General features: G+C 45.3%; 1 protein-coding gene across 1 annotated transcript in view; it reads right to left on the bottom strand.

Moving 5' to 3' along the window:
- Positions 1-329: 329 nt before the first annotated feature.
- The window catches only part of LOC309653971 (uncharacterized protein), a gene marked incomplete at both ends in the record, with an annotated part of 103,973 nt that continues 80,088 nt past the window's right edge, over positions 330-24,214 (bottom strand). Inside the window, 6 exons of the mRNA XM_082478675.1 lie at positions 330-2,242; positions 3,515-4,264; positions 7,152-7,267; positions 13,028-14,936; positions 16,209-16,958; positions 19,850-19,965. Coding sequence (XP_082334801.1) covers positions 330-2,242; positions 3,515-4,264; positions 7,152-7,267; positions 13,028-14,936; positions 16,209-16,958; positions 19,850-19,965 — 5,554 coding nt within the window. The remainder of the gene's footprint in view (positions 2,243-3,514; positions 4,265-7,151; positions 7,268-13,027; positions 14,937-16,208; positions 16,959-19,849; positions 19,966-24,214) is intronic.

Consider the following 24,214-nt stretch of genomic DNA (forward strand, 5'->3'; position numbering starts at 1 on the left):
TTCAACCCAGACCCCTGACCCTGCTTTTTACTTCTGCCATTTCATCCTCACTCCTGCTTCCTTTCCTAAATCCATACGTCTCTTTTGGCCTTCCTAGCCCTGGGCCAAGTTCCTTCCTCTTTCCTCAGTTTTTACCCCTTTCCTTCATTCTCCCATCCAACTTTCAGGCCTTCCTTTCTCACGCCCCAGTTAGCAGCATCTCAAAATTCGAAAGGTTTATTACTCATCTATTAATTCTATTCCATTTACTTATTCGGTTCTATACCTATCTTACCTATGTATGGAAGAACCGCTGGTAGCCAAGGTGGCAGCAAGAATCCTAGCAGCTGTCACCTGACGTATCCGTAGTAGTCAGCAATTTCCATTTCTTTGTCCCTCTGGGTGAAAAATTGCAGCTTCCCCGAAGAGGTGTATCTGGCAGCATTCTCCCGTTGTTGTTGAGCCCGCCTCTTCATGGCCTCTCGCTCTGGCCTCTGCTCTTGTTCGATGGGCTTTGACATGACTGGCTCAGGCACGTTGGGTTCCCTCCATGGAACTCGTTGCTTGCTGAAGTCTTGGAGTAGAAGTTGGGTTTGGAGCTTGGGTGGGGACTGGCGCTTAGTCACAGCAGGGGGAACAGGCTCGCGCTGGAGAGAAGCGCCAGATGAAGTTTTGTAGGGTGCAGGCCTAGGAGCAGCAGGCTGAGGGACACGAGGCTGGGTATGGTTGGTCCAAGCCGGTTGGGTTGGGTTGGCCACAGTTGGCTGAGCTGGTTTGGCGGGACCTGGCAAAGAGGCAGGAGCTGGCTGGGATGAATTGACTGCAGCAGGTTGAGCTGAGTCAGTAGAACCAGGCTGGGCACGGTAAGCCACAGCAGGCCGATGTGAGGCCAGAGACTGTGGCCTCCGAGGAGCGGGTCGAGCTTGAGGCTTGTCCCAGGCAGAAAAAGGCAGAGGTATCAACTTGACCTTCCCAGGAGGAGGCCGCTCACACTGGGATGGAGATGGACACTCTGTTTCAGCACTGCTGTCTGCTTTCTGGGCTTGGACTTGCGTTTTCTCAGGCCTCTTACCCTCACGTGGGGTATGCCGCCGTGGCTGGATCGCTGGGGGTGGCTGGGGGTCTTTGGGGTTGCTTGAATTTCCCAAGAGCCGACAGGAAGAGAGCCCAGTTTTCGTCTCATTCTTCTTCCCCAGCGCATGAAGAACCTTCACAGACTCCAGCATGCGCACGCCAAGGGAGGTTCGAGGCTTTTGAAAGCTCTCTTGGCGAAGCTCAGTTTGGTGTTCCTTTCGCTTCGTGTTGGGGATTGCTGGCTTGTCTTCTGCCTTGACTTTGTTCCCTGACTGCTTGTTCTCTTCAGCCTTGTTTCTTCCTCTGGTCCTTTTGGTCTTTTCCTGCCCATGGCTCTCAGTTTTGCTGATCTTTCCGGATGCAGCTTTCTGAGGTTTGCCTTGAGAGTGCTTGGCCGTGTTCGCAGGAGCCCTGTCACTGACTGCAGCAGTGCATATAACCGCTTCTCCCCCTAACAGGCACTCTGGATCCTTTGGCTGGATTTTGGCCTTGGGAGCACCACTGATAGGCTCAGAGGCTTTCTGTTTGTTCTTCCTGGGTTGATCAGAGGGAACCTTTACGACACTTGGCTTTTCCTGCACCTGATTCACCTTAATGGCTCTGGTGTCTTCAGCTTTGATCACGTTGGGACCTTGGGATCGATCAAGATCTTTCCAAGAATTAAAGAGCTGGGGAAGGTGAATATCCTCCGCCAGTGTAGTAATGTCTGCAAGACCACTGCTAGGTTCAGTCCCATTTTCAAGTGTCCCTAGGTCCTGACGACTCAGGCTGTTCTCTCCCAGATCAGCATTTTCAGAACCAGGCTGCTTCTCTTGGCTGAGGGGATCGGTGCAGGCCAGCGGCTGGGGAATATCAGGGATTCCCAAAGGGAGTAGTGGAGGATCTTGGTTTTCTATTGGGATCTGGTAGGCCTCCAGAGGCTTTGACAGCTTGGTTTTGATATCCTCCACGTTCTTACTCTCTGTTTGTCCCTGGCTTGGAGCTGGAGGCAGGGCCAGGAGACGCCTGGCACTCTGGACTGGAGCTGTCACTGAAATGTCCCCAAGTTCAGATGGTGGGTTACTCTCAAGTATGTGACTGTTTCTGCTACTGCAGGACTTGGGGAGTTCTTGAGTTTGTGTCACACAAAACGTCTGGCTTGGAGGTTGCAATCCCAGGGAATTTTTCATCACCAGGGAAGTCTCCATCACTACAAAGGGATCAAGGGAGAAGTCAGTCCCTGGTAAATGAGATGCTCCCCCTAAACACCAACACAGCAGTCATGTACCTTTCAAGGGGTTCAGGGGCAAGATGGGCAAGGCATTTCTACTAACTCTTCTTAAGGATCATGGACAGTGCCCTATGCTACGAGGTAAGCGGTGACTGTTGTAATGCTTAACTGGTGATCATTTCATGTCACTGATCCTTGGCTCTCTTTGTATCTCATAGGACTGTTGTAAGTCCAATACAAAATGAGTCTTCTTTTTAAACAACTGAAATGTTTTACAAAGCCTAGCATTCTCATATAGAGTCCTTTCAATTCTCCCCACTTTCCCGAGAGGCTAAGAACACTTCACACCATGAACTAGGAGAGGGGGTAGAGCCCTTTCTGATGAAATACAGAAACAAAGACAGAGTCTTAGCCTGCTTGCTCTCTGGACAGGATCTCGGACCACAAGGTCTTAAATCCTGGTATAAATGACGGAAGTGAGGACACTTCAACTGGCACTCTCATAACAAGAGTTCTGAGACACCTTCCAAAGAGACTGTAGCAGTAGACGAGGGAAGGGAGTGCTACAGTGTGGTAGTACAGGGGGAATGCTCGGCTACAGCAGTGAAAAATGTGGTACCTATTGGTGTGCTCTCGGGGTTCTTGTACATGTAGCATAGATGACCTTTACAGTGTCCCTGCCACCTTCCCACCTGCATTAGGTGTTCTTTTTGTTTTTTTGTTTTTTTTAATTTACGTTTATTTATTGATTGATTGTTTGAACTTATTTATTCTACGTATTTATTTTTTTGGCTGCACAGGGTCTTCATTGCTGTGCACGGGCTTTCTCTAGTTGCGGCTAGCGGGGTCTACTCTTGGTTGCGCTGTGCGGGCTTCTCTTGTTGCGGAGCATGCGCTCTAGGCGCGTGGGCTTCGGTAGTTGCGGCTCACGGGCTCTAGAATGCAGGCTCAGTCGTTGTGGCACATGGGCTTAGTTGCTCCACGGCATGTGGGATCTTCCCAGACCAGGGCTCGAACCCGTGTCCCCCGCATTGCATTGGCAGGCGGATTCTTAACCACGGCGCCACCAGGGAAGCCCTAGGTGTTCTTATATAGAGTCTAAAAACAGAGGGCACTGAGCGAAGGTAGTGGTTACTAAAGGCTCAGGATCTAAATTCTACCTGTCTCTACACCCCTTCCCAGCTGTCGATTTGACCCCATTTGTGAATGCCGACCTCATTCTTCAGCTTTCTCTGCCGTTTGTATACTCACCTTGAAAACTTGTTTCTGTGATGCGTTGAGCAGACACAGGGTGGCAGATTGCAGAGGTGGAAGCTGGTGGTCGGATATTTGTGGGCTGAATCTCCTTCAGTCCCATTCCCATTTCTGGTTGCGCAGAGGCCCTACTTCCTGTGTATGACGCGGAGCCATAGGATTGCGGGCAGGAGCCAAGTTCTCCATACAGTGAAGACCCCAGTGTGCCTTGGTTATAGTAATATACCTGGCTTCCTTCCTGGTAGGGAAGTGACAGGCGGCTATGCCCCTGATTTGGAATCTGAGATGGTGCTCCCTGAGCAAGCCTGGCAGAAAGTGATGGATATAGAGGGACCATGTTATTGGCGTCTGAAGTTTTATCATACTGGGCTGCCATAAACATGGAGGAAGCAGCTGGGTGCCGGTCAGTGAGTGCCAGAGTAAAGTCTCCGAGTGAAGAGGAATTCTTTTCAGTGCTTCCTGTGATGTCCCACTCAAGAACACCTGGATAGGAAGGAGCTGAAGTGGAGATCTGGCTGTGGTCAGTAACTCCAGATAACATAGTCGTGCTGGAATGTTGGTAAAGGTAGGCACTACCCATGAGTGTCTGGAAAGAGGTACCGGTAGCCGATGCCGAACTGACGGCAGGGGCAGAGACTCTGGAGAAGTTGCAGACACTTCGTGTTAGGGAAGTTGCATTGCTCACCACAGGAAGAGAATGCTGCAGAGAATTTAGAGTTCCAAGTAGAGATGGATTTTGGAAATTTTCTGTAAGAACAAGAGGGTCATGAAAAACTCAGGGAGGTTGAGAAATTCTCACTACGTTTGAGGAACAGCATTATCTTAAGGTTCTTGCTCTCAGGACACCTCTACTATCGACCCTTCCTGAGAAACCCAAAATCAGACAGTTAATGATGGCTGTAAGGACTGAGCAGTTTTCCACTCTTCTGTATTAACTGCCTGTGCTCCCATCTTGGGCACAGATGGGCAGAAGAGCCAAGTGGTATGGTTCAGACATTGTTCTCTAGGCTGGAAGCAACCTTCTCCCTGCCCTGTCTTTCCCTTCAGCCTGCACTCGTACTGACTTCTATGCTATTTCCTAGACTGGAAGCATTTTAGAACTAGGAGGCCCTTAGAGAACTTTCTCTTTTTTCAGTCTCATTTCACGAGTAAGGAAACTGAGGCTCAGAGAGGTCGGGTTGACTTGTTCAAGTTCTCTCATTATGTTAGTGTCATTACCAGGTTTCAGAACCTAAGTATCCTGACTTCCTTGCCAGGACTCCACTCTGAGCATGATAGTGCCAGAAAGCAGGAGAAATAGAACTTATAATATAAGCATTTTTTTTGTCCATTAGAAAACAGTACGGCCATTACCATTGTCATCTTCAGTGTCTCCCTTTGCTTGTGCAGTTCCCACGCTATTACCTAGAGTTGACGTATAGCTCAGTCCAACTGGTGAACTGAAAGAGTCATTTTTGCCCTCTTCAAGCCTGGTTTCTCATCCTACCTCAAAATGATTACCCGAAAGTGGATTTCTTAAGTGCTTTTGGAAAGAGAAAAGTTATCTGATTACTTCAGATTACTCATCTATAAAGTGGTTATAACACCACCACCAATAATAATAGCAGTAATAATTAATAGATGAATAAGCTGATCTATTGCGTATGATTTATATGGAGGAAGATACAATAAGTTCTAGAAAGACAAAGAAAAATCATGAAAAACATGTTACGTAACGAAAAAGAAATCCATAGATATTAATGAAAACTGGGGTATGTGGGCAAGTATCAAAGCCTAATGAATTTACTAACAAATGACATTCTGTACCATACATGCAATATTATGAAAGTGAATTTTGCCCACTCTATTTTAGTGAATACTATTAACCAAAAAACACGATGGAGGTGATAGAGGTGAATGAATTCCTAGCCAATGCATACAGACAGAGACGATAAATCAGTAAAAAATGCACAACAAGCAACAGAATGCAACAAATGTGAATGTATAGGTAGCCACAACATATATAGACAAGTATTTCAATGAAAACCGGTACAAAGCAGACAGCAAAATAGTAAGTGTAAAAGAGTTTCATTATTGTGCTCATTCATATTTTTACCCAGCAAGTAACAGGTATTAAGCCTAGGAGAAATATATCTTTCCATGAATATAACTCATATAATAAGCAGAAAGGAAGCTTAAAAAGTATCAAGAAGGTTTTTGTATTTATCCTAGAACTTAGAATCATCTTCCACATCCAAGAAGATGACATCCCAAGACCTCAAAAAACCATCATCCCTAGAATCCAATTAAAAAAGATTTTCAAATGTAAGAAAATCCAAAGGACTCCACAACATTGTTTTAGATAAATGTGGATGTTTGTGTTTTCTTTTTTTCTTTTGCCGCGCCGCGTGGCCCTGGCCGTGAAAGCACCGAGTCCTAAGCGCTGGACCGCCAGGGAATTCCCTAAATGGGGAATTAGAGATGTGGGGCTTGACTTTTTCTTTTTCTTCTCCGGTAGCTAAGATCTACAAGCGAACGATGGCTGTTGATCAATGTGCTCTCTGTGTTAGGAAGGAAATAACTGTAAAAATTGAAAAGCAACCTTGCCTTAGAAGCTACATATCACACAAAGGAAATAGTCCTTCTGATTCAATGTAGAAGATATCATTTAAAATGTTTAATTGGTCAAATGTCTACCTAGTTTAAAAATTAGAAAGAATAGAACACTGAAAAGCAGCCCCCTAGATAACCACTTTGGTTTCTGGTTTCTAGGAAGCATCATTTCTAAAACATACTTCTAAAATGTTTCTATTCCAAACTGTCAAGTGCCAGCTGTATTCAGAGAGGCAATAAAAGAAAGAAAACGGAGTATGACTTTTCTGATAGGCTGCCCTTCCTGGTGATCCCCTGTTCTGGCCTTACTTTCCTTCTTAGTCTGTTAATGTAAGGATTTGCTACCATCAGCTTTGTTTTGCCCTGCTCTGAGCAGACTTCCCTCTGTGCTGTTTCTGCTTTAATTTAAAATCTTTGGCTCCCATCAACATTCCATGGCAAACTGCCTCTTTCTTGAGAGCTCCTCTATGCTTTCCCTCTTCATTCTTATATTTTTTTCCCATCTCTTGGTTCCTGTTGGCCTGTGCTAATGAAAACAATCCTAAACTTGCTTACGTTTGACTCTGTGCCTCCCTATATAGCCCAGTACTCTCCATCCTCTCTCCCTATTCTCTCTTTTCAACTAGTCGAAATACTAGTGGAGGGAGACCATTGGAGATGAAACATCTTGGTATATATCGCTAGTTTTCTGTGTCACCTGGCTTTTCTATGTTTCTGTTGAAACACTCTTTTGAGAAGTCTCTGATTTCATTTTCTACATGGGTACCCTTTAAGGCTGAATATTGGAAAAGAAGGGGATCAGAGTGATCAACCCAATGTGGTATCCTAACGTAACAGATAAGGAAAGCAGCAGGCTTTGTGAGGCAGTCAGTGATTTGTCCAAAGTCACACAGACAGTAAACGTCAAAGTCAAAACTGAAATTAGGTCTCCAGACTTGTAGTTCAATACTTTCCCTCATTATTCCACGCTATTTTGAATCTCCTCCTCAATTTAGGGGCAAAAGAAATCGAACGCAAAACTTTCCAAAGTTTCTTTTCTTACCTGACATGGTCAGAGAAGAGGAGACATCAACTGCAGGTACAAGGGATGAGGAGACAACACTAGAGGATGTCTGAGTGGCTGCAGCTGAACGGCGCACGTGTCCAGTACAAAGGTCACTGGTTACTGGTCCAAACGGCTCCACGGAAACCCCAAGACCTCTACCAAGTGGTAGTAGGTTTGGTAGGAGAGTGATGTCACAAAGCAGGCAGTTGAAAGGTATGAGCTAGCCAATAGGGAGGTCCGATCCCCAACAGGAGGGCGGGCTTGGGTGAAGAGAGCGTAGGAGAGCTAAAACAACCCCTCAATTTCTGAGCTCTGGGGAGGAAATCCTAGAAGACAGATTTACCTCCCCCAGGCTCTTCCATTAGGGAAATCATTGCAACATTTCTTACAGACGTTCATTAATATAATTAACTAACAGTTACTTATATTCTACAGAGTATTCTATTTTATGTATCATATACTTAGAGCTATATAGATCTTATTTAACTAGTATCCTTAGGAAGGAAAGAGCCATGTAGTTTGAACTATTACAGTTGTAACTTGGTTAAAGAGCAGGGTGAAGTTTGTTGAGTGTACCCTGTGGAGAATGTTGTGGTCCAAGGCTCTTCTCTTTTAGTTTCTTCTCCTTGACTCCTACCTTCCTTGGGCTGGGCTAGGCTGGGGGCCAGGTTGGACTTGCGACTTAACATTTCTCTTCTGCTTTCTTTTTTTTTTTTTTTCTTCCATTATGGGCATTGCTTCTAGGACAAGCCTTGGTCTTGCATTGGATGTTCCTTCCTGTCAACTTCCAGCAGCAGGAGTCTTCTTTTCAGTGCTTGATGCTTCACGAAATAGACTCTGCCCATTGGCAGCAAATACCAGAGAGCCAGGAGACAGAGCTGGTTGCAGACCTTTCCTCTTCCAGCCTTTGGTTGCAATTGTTTTGCCCATGATTTGCTAGCTCTAGTTCCTTGGGCCACACAGGTATCCTGCCATCCAGCTCTTTTTATATGTGAGAGACATTCTGAACACTGTCCCTCTTTCTTTGCACAGAAGTATATACAGTGTGGCAGTTACCGTAATCTCCTCCCCCTTGCAAACAGCCCCTCTAGAATCTCGGACCTCTAGGACTCTCTGTCTTGCATGCTTGGGTGCAAGGCCAAGCACAATGAAGAGGAGAATAATTAGAGAAAGAGGAGGACATTGGTGGAGAACTGGGAGCAGGTAAGGTGAAAGGGCACCGGAGAAAAGAGATGCATGTAGGTTTTTTGGTTTCTGTGGGAAACAAGTTGACACACTTGGGCCTCATTTTGTATTAACAGAACAGAGAGTTGTAGATATAAGTAGCTAGATCGTGCAGCAACTGCCATGAAGTCTGTACACTGAAGAGAACAGTCTCACATCTAGTTTTCATTTTGTTTTATGTCATATTACCTTATTTATAGCATTCACTGGTATGTTTGTAGAACGCAGATGTTTTCAAATGCTCTGGTTTTGTCTACATGGTTATTTCCTTGTCCTATTTGTAAGGAATCCAACATTGTAAGACATATTGCATGTTTTTCTCTTGACGATTGTTTACCTTGAAGCGTCATGAACTAACTTGAGCTGTTGGATTTTGTGGAGAAACTTTAAAAAGGGTCTGTGAAAAAGGCATTGTGGTGAGTCGCATTATGCACCCGAGCGTAAGGAGCAGATATCTGCCACCAGCCCAGCTTGGCCTGGATTGCCTCTGTGTTAGTTCCCCTGGTTAGTGCTTTTCTCCCTAACCACTCTTGTGACTGTGATAATGTGAGTTAAGGGCTGAGTTGCTAGTGATTTATGTGTGAGGTAGGCTGGTTTGAGGGAGGAAATCTATGGACCTAGTCATTTTCCTTGGTGGTAAGCTTTCAGGGGTGCAAAGATCGATCTTCCTGGGGACTTCTCTGGTACCAGGAAGATATCGCATAGATGGGACCTCCAAAGACACACATTTAATTTTTAGGCCTGTTGTTCCTATTATGAGATGTGAGTTTCTTCACTGATGGGGATGCTGCTTATCTGAGAAGAAACTGTGAAAGGTGGTGTAGTATAGAGGTGTGGCTTAAGCTTTTAAGTTTTCTTCAAGGTTTTTCCCCTAAGCTTCATACTTCAGACGGCCTACTTACATGAGACTAGTATGTGATGTCAGGCTAACAACTTCCTAAATACCTGCAAGCCAGATCAGTGTCTCTTTTCTCTATATTCCCATGGAAATCAAGGGTCCCGCCGAATTTTCCATCGAAACAGTTGATTTGTGCTGTCTCTAGGAATTCTAAAGGGCGTACCGTTGCTTCCTAACCGGTGTCATTTGGGAGATCCCCCTCTGTACGTTCAAATGATTAATTTTGAGACTCTGCTCATGTGTGCAGTAAACCCTTTAATTCCCTAAGACCTTCCTTTCCTCCATCTCATACCCCATTAAGCCCGCCTCAGTTTATCTCCTGAATTTCTTTGGAATCTGTCAGCTCTCCCTCAACATCCTAATACTGAACTTGCCTGTCTGTTGCGATTAGGTCCTAACTAGTGTCCATATATCTTGTTTCCCTCCAATCCATTCTTCACACAAGAAACCTTCAAAGCAAGTTGGAACATTGCTCATAAACATCGCTCACAAACATTGTTTTGAGAATAGAAAACACACTGGTGGCCTTTAAGACTCTGCGTGCTCTAGAATCCTCTCTGCTTCTCTAGCCCCATCTTGTGCCACGTTTGCCCTCACTTTCTATGCTTCAGATACACTGAATTAACCTTAGTTCTCACTCATCTGACAGAAGTCAGTTGAGAAATTATTTTTCACTGTGATTCCTAGCATTAAGGAATTTGATGATCAGGTTTTGTATGAGGACTAAAACTAAACTGGGAAGTGGAAGAATTGCGTTTCAACTGTTTCAGTCAACACGCATGTATTAATGATACCTAAGTATTGAACACCGGGCTAGGTTTCATGAGGGATACAGAAGTTCTGGCCATCTCTGGTTTTGGGTATCCCTTATTTGTTGAGACCTTTGCGTTGTTTGGTTGCCTTTTGTCTGTTTTCCAGATGGGAAAACAGGAACAAGGGAAGTATAGGTTATTACTAGGTGGGGTTGAACAAGTGGAGCAGCAAACTGCAAAGCAGAAAGAAGAGGGACGTACTATAGAGGGATGTGATTTCCATTTTCAAGGCGCCTGCGTCCTGTGCAGGGAGACAGCCTAACATAAAATGTGCCTAACAAAAGATCTATTGACTTCTTACTAAAAATCTCCAGTTCATATAACCCAGGGGTTTATACCTTCTCCTTTAAAAGTTCTATTCCTGGGACTTCCCTGGTGGTCCAGTGGTGAAGACTCTGCGCTTCCAATGCAGCAGGCGTGGGTTCAATCCCTGGTTGGGGAGCTAAGATCCCACATGCTGCGCAGCCAAAGAAATTTTTTTCAAAAGTTATACTCCTGTGTTGTTGAATTTAGTGGTTTAGATTTTGTTTGAATGTTAAGAAGATTTCAGTTTATTTACCAGGAACAAACAAAACATAATGTAAAAATAGTTTCCCAGAAACGATTTCCATCGTTCTCTTCTTCCCTTTCTCCCGCAGACTGACTGGTGTTTCATCTTGACAAGTTCTCTGAAGTTCTCTGTCATTCCATAGGAAAGCGGTCTGGCTTGGAGGTTGCAATCCCAGGGAATTTTTCATCAGCGGGGAAGTCTCCATCACTACAGAGGAATCAAGGTTGAAGTCAGTCCCGGGTAAGTGAGATGCTCCCCCTAAACACCAACACAGCAGTCGTGTACCTTTCAAGGGGTTCAGGGGCAAGATGGGCAAGGCATTTCTACTAACTCTTCTTAAGGATCATGGACAGTGTGCCCTATGCTACGAGGTAAGCGGTGACTGTTGTAATTCTTACTGGTGATCATTTCATGTCACTGATCCTTGGCTCTCTTTGTATCTCATAGGACTGTTGTAAGTCCAATACAAAATGAGTCTTCTTTTTAAAAAACTGAAATGTTTTACAAAGCCTAGCATTCTCATAGAGAGTCCTTTGAATTCTCCCCACTTTCCCGAGAGGCTAAGAACACTTCACACCATGAACTAGGAGAGGGGGTAGAGCCCTTTCTGATGAAATATAGAAACAAAGACAGAGTCTTAGCCTGCTTGCTCTCTGGACAGGATCTCGGACCACAAGGTCTTAAATCCTGGTATAAATGACGGAAGTGAGGACAGTTCAACTGGCACTCTCATAACAAGAGTTCTGAAACACCTTCCAAAGAGACTGTAGCAGTAGACGAGGGAAGGGAGTGCTACAGTGTGGTAGTACAGGGGGAATGCTCGGCTACAGCAGTGAAAAATGTGGTACCTATTGGTGTGCTCTTGGGGTTCTTGTACATGTAGCATAGATGACCTTTACAGTGTCCCTCCCACCTTCCCACCTGCATTAGGTGTTCTGTTTTTTTGTTTGTTTTTTTTTTTTAATTTACGTTTATTGATTGATTGATTGATTGAACTTATTTATTCTACGTATTTATTTTTTTGGCTGCACTGGGTCCTCATTGGTGTGCACGGGCTTTCTCTAGTTGCGGCTAGCGGGGTCTACTCTTGGTTGCGGTGTGCGGGCTTCTCATTGCGGTGGCCTCTCTTGTTGCGGAGCATGGGCTGTAGGCGCGTGGGCTTCGGTAGTTGCGGCTCACGGGCTCTGGAATGCTGGCTCAGTCGTTGTGGCACATGCGCTTAGTTGCTGCACGGCATGTGGGATCTTCGCAGACCGGGGCTCGAAGCCGTGTCCCCTGCATTGGCAGGCGCCACCAGGGAAGCCCTAGCTGTTCTTATATAGAGTCTAAAAACAGAGAGCACTGAGAGAAGGTAGTGGTTATTAAAGGCTCAGGATCTAAATTCTACCTGTCTCTACACCCCTTCCCAGCTGTCGATTTGACCCCGTTTGTGAATGCCGACCTCATTCTTCAACTTTCTCTGCCGTTTGTATACTCACCTTGAAAACTTGTTTCTGTGATGCGTTGAGCAGACACAGGGTGGCAGATTGCAGAGGTGGAAGCTGGTGGTCGGATATTTGTGGGCTGAATCTCCTTCAGTCCCATTCCCATTTCTGGTTGCGCAGAGGCCCTACTTCCTGTGTATGACGCGGAGCCATAGGATTGCGGGCAGGAGCCAAGTTCTCCATACAGTGAAGACCCCAGTGTGCCTTGGTTATAGTAATATACCTGGCTTCCTTCCTGGTAGGGAAGTGACAGGCGGCTATGCCCCTGATTTGTTCGTGGGCCTCCTGATACAGCAGTTCCCTTGGCTCTGGCCCTGTCGTCAGCTGCCCCTAGGAGGACTCTGAGCCCTAGCCACTTCTCTGGTAGATTTGCCTATTCCCCCACTATAATCACACCTGAATAAGGCAACTCAAACCTTTCAGAGATGTGTCGTGAACCTCTTGTTTTCTGAAATACCTATCTGGTGGTTGTGAGACTTAAGGCCAACCTCCCCGAGAGACTTTGTTTCTATTTCTCCTAGTAAACCTAGACTCATCTCCTGTCACCTTCAACTCTACTCCAATTGTGTTCTTTCAACCCAGACCCCTGACCCTGCTTTTTACTTCTGCCATTTCATCCTCACTCCTGCTTCCTTTCCTAAATCCATACGTCTCTTTTGGCCTTCCTAGCCCTGGGCCAAGTTCCTTCCTCTTTCCTCAGTTTTTACCCCTTTCCTTCATTCTCCCATCCAACTTTCAGGCCTTCCTTTCTCACGCCCCAGTTAGCAGCATCTCAAAATTCGAAAGGTTTATTACTCATCTATTAATTCTATTCCATTTACTTATTCGGTTCTATACCTATCTTACCTATGTATGGAAGAACCGCTGGTAGCCAAGGTGGCAGCAAGAATCCTAGCAGCTGTCACCTGACGTATCCGTAGTAGTCAGCAATTTCCATTTCTTTGTCCCTCTGGGTGAAAAATTGCAGCTTCCCCGAAGAGGTGTATCTGGCAGCATTCTCCCGTTGTTGTTGAGCCCGCCTCTTCATGGCCTCTCGCTCTGGCCTCTGCTCTTGTTCGATGGGCTTTGACATGACTGGCTCAGGCACGTTGGGTTCCCTCCATGGAACTCGTTGCTTGCTGAAGTCTTGGAGTAGAAGTTGGGTTTGGAGCTTGGGTGGGGACTGGCGCTTAGTCACAGCAGGGGGAACAGGCTCGCGCTGGAGAGAAGCGCCAGATGAAGTTTTGTAGGGTGCAGGCCTAGGAGCAGCAGGCTGAGGGACACGAGGCTGGGTATGGTTGGTCCAAGCCGGTTGGGTTGGGTTGGCCACAGTTGGCTGAGCTGGTTTGGCGGGACCTGGCAAAGAGGCAGGAGCTGGCTGGGATGAATTGACTGCAGCAGGTTGAGCTGAGTCAGTAGAACCAGGCTGGGCACGGTAAGCCACAGCAGGCCGATGTGAGGCCAGAGACTGTGGCCTCCGAGGAGCGGGTCGAGCTTGAGGCTTGTCCCAGGCAGAAAAAGGCAGAGGTATCAACTTGACCTTCCCAGGAGGAGGCCGCTCACACTGGGATGGAGATGGACACTCTGTTTCAGCACTGCTGTCTGCTTTCTGGGCTTGGACTTGCGTTTTCTCAGGCCTCTTACCCTCACGTGGGGTATGCCGCCGTGGCTGGATCGCTGGGGGTGGCTGGGGGTCTTTGGGGTTGCTTGAATTTCCCAAGAGCCGACAGGAAGAGAGCCCAGTTTTCGTCTCATTCTTCTTCCCCAGCGCATGAAGAACCTTCACAGACTCCAGCATGCGCACGCCAAGGGAGGTTCGAGGCTTTTGAAAGCTCTCTTGGCGAAGCTCAGTTTGGTGTTCCTTTCGCTTCGTGTTGGGGATTGCTGGCTTGTCTTCTGCCTTGACTTTGTTCCCTGACTGCTTGTTCTCTTCAGCCTTGTTTCTTCCTCTGGTCCTTTTGGTCTTTTCCTGCCCATGGCTCTCAGTTTTGCTGATCTTTCCGGATGCAGCTTTCTGAGGTTTGCCTTGAGAGTGCTTGGCCGTGTTCGCAGGAGCCCTGTCACTGACTGCAGCAGTGCATATAACCGCTTCTCCCCCTAACAGGCACTCTGGATCCTTTGGCTGGATTTTGGCCTTGGGAGCACCACTGATAGGCTCAGAGGCTTTCTGTTTGTTCTTCCTGGGTTGATCAGAGGGAACCTTTACGACACTTGGCTTTTCCTGCACCTGATTCACCTTAATGGCTCTGGTGTCTTCAGCTTTGATCACGTTGGGACCTTGGGATCGATCAAGATCTTTCCAAGAATTAAAGAGCTGGGGAAGGTGAATATCCTCCGCCAGTGTAGTAATGTCTGCAAGACCACTGCTAGGTTCAGTCCCATTTTCAAGTGTCCCTAGGTCCTGACGACTCAGGCTGTTCTCTCCCAGATCAGCATTTTCAGAACCAGGCTGCTCCTCTTGGCTGAGGGGATCGGTGCAGGCCAGCGGCTGGGGAATATCAGGGATTCCCAAAGGGAGTAGTGGAGGATCTTGGTTTTCTATTGGGATCTGGTAGGCCTCCAGAGGCTTTGACAGCTTGGTTTTGATATCCTCCACGTTCTTACTCTCTGTTTGTCCCTGGCTTGGAGCTGGAGGCAGGGCCAGGAGACGCCTGGCACTCTGGACTGGAGCTGTCACTGAAATGTCCCCAAGTTCAGATGGTGGGTTACTCTCAAGTATGTGACTGTTTCTGCTACTGCAGGACTTGGGGAGTTCTTGAGTTTGTGTCACACAAAACGTCTGGCTTGGAGGTTGCAATCCCAGGGAATTTTTCATCACCAGGGAAGTCTCCATCACTACAAAGGGATCAAGGGAGAAGTCAGTCCCTGGTAAATGAGATGCTCCCCCTAAACACCAACACAGCAGTCGTGTACCTTTCAAGGGGTTCAGGGGCAAGATGGGCAAGGCATTTCTACTAACTCTTCTTAAGGATCATGGACAGTGCCCTATGCTACGAGGTAAGCGGTGACTGTTGTAATGCTTAACTGGTGATCATTTCATGTCACTGATCCTTGGCTCTCTTTGTATCTCATAGGACTGTTGTAAGTCCAATACAAAATGAGTCTTCTTTTTAAACAACTGAAATGTTTTACAAAGCCTAGCATTCTCATATAGAGTCCTTTCAATTCTCCCCACTTTCCCGAGAGGCTAAGAACACTTCACACCATGAACTAGGAGAGGGGGTAGAGCCCTTTCTGATGAAATACAGAAACAAAGACAGAGTCTTAGCCTGCTTGCTCTCTGGACAGGATCTCGGACCACAAGGTCTTAAATCCTGGTATAAATGACGGAAGTGAGGACACTTCAACTGGCACTCTCATAACAAGAGTTCTGAGACACCTTCCAAAGAGACTGTAGCAGTAGACGAGGGAAGGGAGTGCTACAGTGTGGTAGTACAGGGGGAATGCTCGGCTACAGCAGTGAAAAATGTGGTACCTATTGGTGTGCTCTCGGGGTTCTTGTACATGTAGCATAGATGACCTTTACAGTGTCCCTGCCACCTTCCCACCTGCATTAGGTGTTCTTTTTGTTTTTTTGTTTTTTTTAATTTACGTTTATTTATTGATTGATTGTTTGAACTTATTTATTCTACGTATTTATTTTTTTGGCTGCACAGGGTCTTCATTGCTGTGCACGGGCTTTCTCTAGTTGCGGCTAGCGGGGTCTACTCTTGGTTGCGCTGTGCGGGCTTCTCTTGTTGCGGAGCATGCGCTCTAGGCGCGTGGGCTTCGGTAGTTGCGGCTCACGGGCTCTAGAATGCAGGCTCAGTCGTTGTGGCACATGGGCTTAGTTGCTCCACGGCATGTGGGATCTTCCCAGACCAGGGCTCGAACCCGTGTCCCCCGCATTGCATTGGCAGGCGGATTCTTAACCACGGCGCCACCAGGGAAGCCCTAGGTGTTCTTATATAGAGTCTAAAAACAGAGGGCACTGAGCGAAGGTAGTGGTTACTAAAGGCTCAGGATCTAAATTCTACCTGTCTCTACACCCCTTCCCAGCTGTCGATTTGACCCCATTTGTGAATGCCGACCTCATTCTTCAGCTTTCTCTGCCGTTTGTATACTCACCTTGAAAACTTGTTTCTGTGATGCGTTGAGCAGACACAGGGTGGCAGATTGCAGAGGTGGAAGCTGGTGGTCGGATATTTGTGGGCTGAATCTCCTTCAGTCCCATTCCCATTTCTGGTTGCGCAGAGGCCCTACTTCCTGTGTATGACGCGGAGCCATAGGATTGCGGGCAGGAGCCAAGTTCTCCATACAGTGAAGACCCCAGTGTGCCTTGGTTATAGTAATATACCTGGCTTCCTTCCTGGTAGGGAAGTGACAGGCGGCTATGCCCCTGATTTGGAATCTGAGATGGTGCTCCCTGAGCAAGCCTGGCAGAAAGTGATGGATATAGAGGGACCATGTTATTGGCGTCTGAAGTTTTATCATACTGGGCTGCCATAAACATGGAGGAAGCAGCTGGGTGCCGGTCAGTGAGTGCCAGAGTAAAGTCTCCGAGTGAAGAGGAATTCTTTTCAGTGCTTCCTGTGATGTCCCACTCAAGAACACCTGGATAGGAAGGAGCTGAAGTGGAGATCTGGCTGTGGTCAGTAACTCCAGATAACATAGTCGTGCTGGAATGTTGGTAAAGGTAGGCACTACCCATGAGTGTCTGGAAAGAGGTACCGGTAGCCGATGCCGAACTGACGGCAGGGGCAGAGACTCTGGAGAAGTTGCAGACACTTCGTGTTAGGGAAGTTGCATTGCTCACCACAGGAAGAGAATGCTGCAGAGAATTTAGAGTTCCAAGTAGAGATGGATTTTGGAAATTTTCTGTAAGAACAAGAGGGTCATGAAAAACTCAGGGAGGTTGAGAAATTCTCACTACGTTTGAGGAACAGCATTATCTTAAGGTTCTTGCTCTCAGGACACCTCTACTATCGACCCTTCCTGAGAAACCCAAAATCAGACAGTTAATGATGGCTGTAAGGACTGAGCAGTTTTCCACTCTTCTGTATTAACTGCCTGTGCTCCCATCTTGGGCACAGATGGGCAGAAGAGCCAAGTGGTATGGTTCAGACATTGTTCTCTAGGCTGGAAGCAACCTTCTCCCTGCCCTGTCTTTCCCTTCAGCCTGCACTCGTATTGACTTCTATGCTATTTCCTAGACTGGAAGCATTTTAGAACTAGGAGGCCCTTAGAGAACTTTCTCTTTTTTCAGTCTCATTTCACGAGTAAGGAAACTGAGGCTCAGAGAGGTCGGGTTGACTTGTTCAGGTTCTCTCATTATGTTAGTGTCATTACCAGGTTTCAGAACCTAAGTATCCTGACTTCCTTGCCAGGACTCCACTCTGAGCATGATAGTGCCAGAAAGCAGGAGAAATAGAACTTATAATATAAGCATTTTTTTTGTCCATTAGAAAACAGTACGGCCATTACCATTGTCATCTTCAGTGTCTCCCTTTGCTTGTGCAGTTCCCACGCTATTACCTAGAGTTGACGTATATATAGCTCAGTCCAACTGGTGAACTGAAAGAGTCATTTTTGCCCTCTTCAAGCCTGGTTTCTCATCCTACCTCAAAATGATTACCCGAAAGTGGATTTCTTAAGTGCTTTTGGAAAGAGAAAAGTTATCTGATTACTTCAGATTACTCATCTATAAAGTGGTTATAACACCACCACCAATAATAATAGCAGTAATAATTAATAGATGAATAAGCTGATCTATTGCGTATGATTTATATGGAGGAAGATACAATAAGTTCTAGAAAGACAAAGAAAAATCATGAAAAACATGTTACGTAACGAAAAAGAAATCCATAGATATTAATGAAAACTGGGGTATGTGGGCAAGTATCAAAGCCTAATGAATTTACTAACAAATGACATTCTGTACCATACATGCAATATTATGAAAGTGAATTTTGCCCACTCTATTTTAGTGAATACTATTAACCAAAAAACACGATGGAGGTGATAGAGGTGAATGAATTCCTAGCCAATGCATACAGACAGAGACGATAAATCAGTAAAAAATGCACAACAAGCAACAGAATGCAACAAATGTGAATGTATAGGTAGCCACAACATATATAGACAAGTATTTCAATGAAAACCGGTACAAAGCAGACAGCAAAATAGTAAGTGTAAAAGAGTTTCATTATTGTGCTCATTCATATTTTTACCCAGCAAGTAACAGGTATTAAGCCTAGGAGAAATATATCTTTCCATGAATATAACTCATATAATAAGCAGAAAGGAAGCTTAAAAAGTATCAAGAAGGTTTTTGTATTTATCCTAGAACTTAGAATCATCTTCCACATCCAAGAAGACGACATCCCAAGACCTCAAAAAACCATCATCCCTAGAATCCAATTAAAAAAGATTTTCAAATGTAAGAAAATCCAAAGGACTCCACAACATTGTTTTAGATAAATGTGGATGTTTGTGTTTTCTTTTTTTCTCTTGCCGCGCCGCGTGGCCCTGGCCGTGAAAGCACCGAGTCCTAAAGCGCTGGACCGCCAGGGAATTCCCTAAATGGGGAATTAGAGATGTGGGGCTTGACTTTTTCTTTTTCTTCTCCGGTAGCTAAGATCTACAAGCGAACGATGGCTGTTGATCAATGTGCTCTCTGTGTTAGGAAGGAAATAACTGTAAAAATGAAAAGCAACCTTGCCTTAGAAGCTACATATCACACAAAGGAAATAGTCCTTCTGATTCAATGTAGAAGATATCATTTAAAATGTTTAATTGGTCAAATGTCTACCTAGTTTAAAAATTAGAAAGAATAGAACACTGAAAAGCAGCCCCCTAGATAACCACTTTGGTTTCTGGTTTCTAGGAAGCATCATTTCTAAAACATACTTCTAAAATGTTTCTATTCCAAACTGTCAAGTGCCAGCTGTATTCAGAGAGGCAATAAAAGAAAGAAAACGGAGTATGACTTTTCTGATAGGCTGCCCTTCCTGGTGATCCCCTGTTCTGGCCTTACTTTCCTTCTTAGTCTGTTAATGTAAGGATTTGCTACCATCAGCTTTGTTTTGCCCTGCTCTGAGCAGATTTCCCTCTGTGCTGTTTCTGCTTTAATTTAAAATCTTTGGCTCCCATCAACATTCCATGGCAAACTGCCTCTTTCTTGAGAGCTCCTCTATGCTTTCCCTCTTCATTCTTATATTTTTTTCCCATCTCTTGGTTCCTGTTGGCCTGTGCTAATGAAAACAATCCTAAACTTGCTTACGTTTGACTCTGTGCCTCCCTATATAGCCCAGTACTCTCCATCCTCTCTCCCTATTCTCTCTTTTCAACTAGTCGAAATACTAGTGGAGGGAGACCATTGGAGATGAAACATCTTGGTATATATCGCTAGTTTTCTGTGTCACCTGGCTTTTCTATGTTTCTGTTGAAACACTCTTTTGAGAAGTCTCTGATTTCATTTTCTACATGGGTACCCTTTAAGGCTCAATATTGGAAAAGAAGGGGATCAGAGTGATCAACCCAATGTGGTATCCTAACGTAACAGATAAGGAAAGCAGCAGGCTTTGTGAGGCAGTCAGTGATTTGTCCAAAGTCACACAGACAGTAAACGTCAAAGTCAAAACTGAAATTAGGTCTCCAGACTTGTAGTTCAATACTTTCCCTCATTATTCCACGCTATTTTGAATCTCCTCCTCAATTTAGGGGCAAAAGAAATCGAACGCAAAACTTTCCAAAGTTTCTTTTCTTACCTGACATGGTCAGAGAAGAGGAGACATCAACTGCAGGTACAAGGGATGAGGAGACAACACTAGAGGATGTCTGAGTGGCTGCAGCTGAACGGCGCACGTGTCCAGTACAAAGGTCACTGGTTACTGGTCCAAACGGCTCCACGGAAACCCCAAGACCTCTACCAAGTGGTAGTAGGTTTGGTAGGAGAGTGATGTCACAAAGCAGGCAGTTGAAAGGTATGAGCTAGCCAATAGGGAGGTCCGATCCCCAACAGGAGGGCGGGCTTGGGTGAAGAGAGCGTAGGAGAGCTAAAACAACCCCTCAATTTCTGAGCTCTGGGGAGGAAATCCTAGAAGACAGATTTACCTCCCCCAGGCTCTTCCATTAGGGAAATCATTGCAACATTTCTTACAGACGTTCATTAATATAATTAACTAACAGTTACTTATATTCTACAGAGTATTCTATTTTATGTATCATATACTTAGAGCTATATAGATCTTATTTAACTAGTATCCTTAGGAAGGAAAGAGCCATGTAGTTTGAACTATTACAGTTGTAACTTGGTTAAAGAGCAGGGTGAAGTTTGTTGAGTGTACCCTGTGGAGAATGTTGTGGTCCAAGGCTCTTCTCTTTTAGTTTCTTCTCCTTGACTCCTACCTTCCTTGGGCTGGGCTAGGCTGGGGGCCAGGTTGGACTTGCGACTTAACATTTCTCTTCCGCTTTCTTTTTTTTTTTTTTTCTTCCATTATGGGCATTGCTTCTAGGACAAGCCTTGGTCTTGCATTGGATGTTCCTTCCTGTCAACTTCCAGCAGCAGGAGTCTTCTTTTCAGTGCTTGATGCTTCACGAAATAGACTCTGCCCATTGGCAGCAAATACCAGAGAGCCAGGAGACAGAGCTGGTTGCAGACCTTTCCTCTTCCAGCCTTTGGTTGCAATTGTTTTGCCCATGATTTGCTAGCTCTAGTTCCTTGGGCCACACAGGTATCCTGCCATCCAGCTCTTTTTATATGTGAGAGACATTCTGAACACTGTCCCTCTTTCTTTGCACAGAAGTATATACAGTGTGGCAGTTACCGTAATCTCCTCCCCCTTGCAAACAGCCCCTCTAGAATCTCGGACCTCTAGGACTCTCTGTCTTGCATGCTTGGGTGCAAGGCCAAGCACAATGAAGAGGAGAATAATTAGAGAAAGAGGAGGACATTGGTGGAGAACTGGGAGCAGGTAAGGTGAAAGGGCACCGGAGAAAAGAGATGCATGTAGGTTTTTTGGTTTCTGTGGGAAACAAGTTGACACACTTGGGCCTCATTTTGTATTAACAGAACAGAGAGTTGTAGATATAAGTAGCTAGATCGTGCAGCAACTGCCATGAAGTCTGTACACTGAAGAGAACAGTCTCACATCTAGTTTTCATTTTGTTTTATGTCATATTACCTTATTTATAGCATTCACTGGTATGTTTGTAGAACGCAGATGTTTTCAAATGCTCTGGTTTTGTCTACATGGTTATTTCCTTGTCCTATTTGTAAGGAATCCAACATTGTAAGACATATTGCATGTTTTTCTCTTGACGATTGTTTACCTTGAAGCGTCATGAACTAACTTGAGCTGTTGGATTTTGTGGAGAAACTTTAAAAAGGGTCTGTGAAAAAGGCATTGTGGTGAGTCGCATTATGCACCCGAGCGTAAGGAGCAGATATCTGCCACCAGCCCAGCTTGGCCTGGATTGCCTCTGTGTTAGTTCCCCTGGTTAGTGCTTTTCTCCCTAACCACTCTTGTGACTGTGATAATGTGAGTTAAGGGCTGAGTTGCTAGTGATTTATGTGTGAGGTAGGCTGGTTTGAGGGAGGAAATCTATGGACCTAGTCATTTTCCTTGGTGGTAAGCTTTCAGGGGTGCAAAGATCGATCTTCCTGGGGACTTCTCTGGTACCAGGAAGATATCGCATAGATGGGACCTCCAAAGACACACATTTAATTTTTAGGCCTGTTGTTCCTATTATGAGATGTGAGTTTCTTCACTGATGGGGATGCTGCTTATCTGAGAAGAAACTGTGAAAGGTGGTGTAGTATAGAGGTGTGGCTTAAGCTTTTAAGTTTTCTTCAAGGTTTTTCCCCTAAGCTTCATACTTCAGACGGCCTACTTACATGAGACTAGTATGTGATGTCAGGCTAACAACTTCCTAAATACCTGCAAGCCAGATCAGTGTCTCTTTTCTCTATATTCCCATGGAAATCAAGGGTCCCGCCGAATTTTCCATCGAAACAGTTGATTTGTGCTGTCTCTAGGAATTCTAAAGGGCGTACCGTTGCTTCCTAACCGGTGTCATTTGGGAGATCCCCCTCTGTACGTTCAAATGATTAATTTTGAGACTCTGCTCATGTGTGCAGTAAACCCTTTAATTCCCTAAGACCTTCCTTTCCTCCATCTCATACCCCATTAAGCCCGCCTCAGTTTATCTCCTGAATTTCTTTGGAATCTGTCAGCTCTCCCTCAACATCCTAATACTGAACTTGCCTGTCTGTTGCGATTAGGTCCTAACTAGTGTCCATATATCTTGTTTCCCTCCAATCCATTCTTCACACAAGAAAGCTTCAAAGCAAGTTGGAACATTGCTCATAAACATCGCTCACAAACATTGTTTTGAGAATAGAAAACACACTGGTGGCCTTTAAGACTCTGCGTGCTCTAGAATCCTCTCTGCTTCTCTAGCCCCATCTTGTGCCACGTTTGCCCTCACTTTCTATGCTTCAGATACACTGAATTAACCTTAGTTCTCACTCATCTGACAGAAGTCAGTTGAGAAATTATTTTTCACTGTGATTCCTAGCATTAAGGAATTTGATGATCAGGTTTTGTATGAGGACTAAAACTAAACTGGGAAGTGGAAGAATTGCGTTTCAACTGTTTCAGTCAACACGCATGTATTAATGATACCTAAGTATTGAACACCGGGCTAGGTTTCATGAGGGATACAGAAGTTCTGGCCATCTCTGGTTTTGGGTATCCCTTATTTGTTGAGACCTTTGCGTTGTTTGGTTGCCTTTTGTCTGTTTTCCAGATGGGAAAACAGGAACAAGGGAAGTATAGGTTATTACTAGGTGGGGTTGAACAAGTGGAGCAGCAAACTGCAAAGCAGGAAGAAGAGGGACGTACTATAGAGGGATGTGATTTCCATTTTCAAGGCGCCTGCGTCCTGTGCAGGGAGACAGCCTAACATAAAATGTGCCTAACAAAAGATCTATTGACTTCTTACTAAAAATCTCCAGTTCATATAACCCAGGGGTTTATACCTTCTCCTTTAAAAGTTCTATTCCTGGGACTTCCCTGGTGGTCCAGTGGTGAAGACTCTGCGCTTCCAATGCAGCAGGCGTGGGTTCAATCCCTGGTTGGGGAGCTAAGATCCCACATGCTGCGCAGCCAAAGAAATTTTTTTCAAAAGTTATACTCCTGTGTTGTTGAATTTAGTGGTTTAGATTTTGTTTGAATGTTAAGAAGATTTCAGTTTATTTACCAGGAACAAACAAAACATAATGTAAAAATAGTTTCCCAGAAACGATTTCCATCGTTCTCTTCTTCCCTTTCTCCCGCAGACTGACTGGTGTTTCATCTTGACAAGTTCTCTGAAGTTCTCTGTCATTCCATAGGAAAGCGGTCTGGCTTGGAGGTTGCAATCCCAGGGAATTTTTCATCAGCGGGGAAGTCTCCATCACTACAGAGGAATCAAGGTTGAAGTCAGTCCCGGGTAAGTGAGATGCTCCCCCTAAACACCAACACAGCAGTCGTGTACCTTTCAAGGGGTTCAGGGGCAAGATGGGCAAGGCATTTCTACTAACTCTTCTTAAGGATCATGGACAGTGTGCCCTATGCTACGAGGTAAGCGGTGACTGTTGTAATTCTTACTGGTGATCATTTCATGTCACTGATCCTTGGCTCTCTTTGTATCTCATAGGACTGTTGTAAGTCCAATACAAAATGAGTCTTCTTTTTAAAAAACTGAAATGTTTTACAAAGCCTAGCATTCTCATAGAGAGTCCTTTGAATTCTCCCCACTTTCCCGAGAGGCTAAGAACACTTCACACCATGAACTAGGAGAGGGGGTAGAGCCCTTTCTGATGAAATATAGAAACAAAGACAGAGTCTTAGCCTGCTTGCTCTCTGGACAGGATCTCGGACCACAAGGTCTTAAATCCTGGTATAAATGACGGAAGTGAGGACAGTTCAACTGGCACTCTCATAACAAGAGTTCTGAAACACCTTCCAAAGAGACTGTAGCAGTAGACGAGGGAAGGGAGTGCTACAGTGTGGTAGTACAGGGGGAATGCTCGGCTACAGCAGTGAAAAATGTGGTACCTATTGGTGTGCTCTTGGGGTTCTTGTACA

The sequence above is a fragment of the Balaenoptera physalus genome (genome assembly GCF_965194825.1).
Source record: "Balaenoptera physalus genome assembly, contig: HAP1_SCAFFOLD_1560, whole genome shotgun sequence".
NCBI lineage: Eukaryota > Metazoa > Chordata > Mammalia > Artiodactyla > Balaenopteridae > Balaenoptera > Balaenoptera physalus.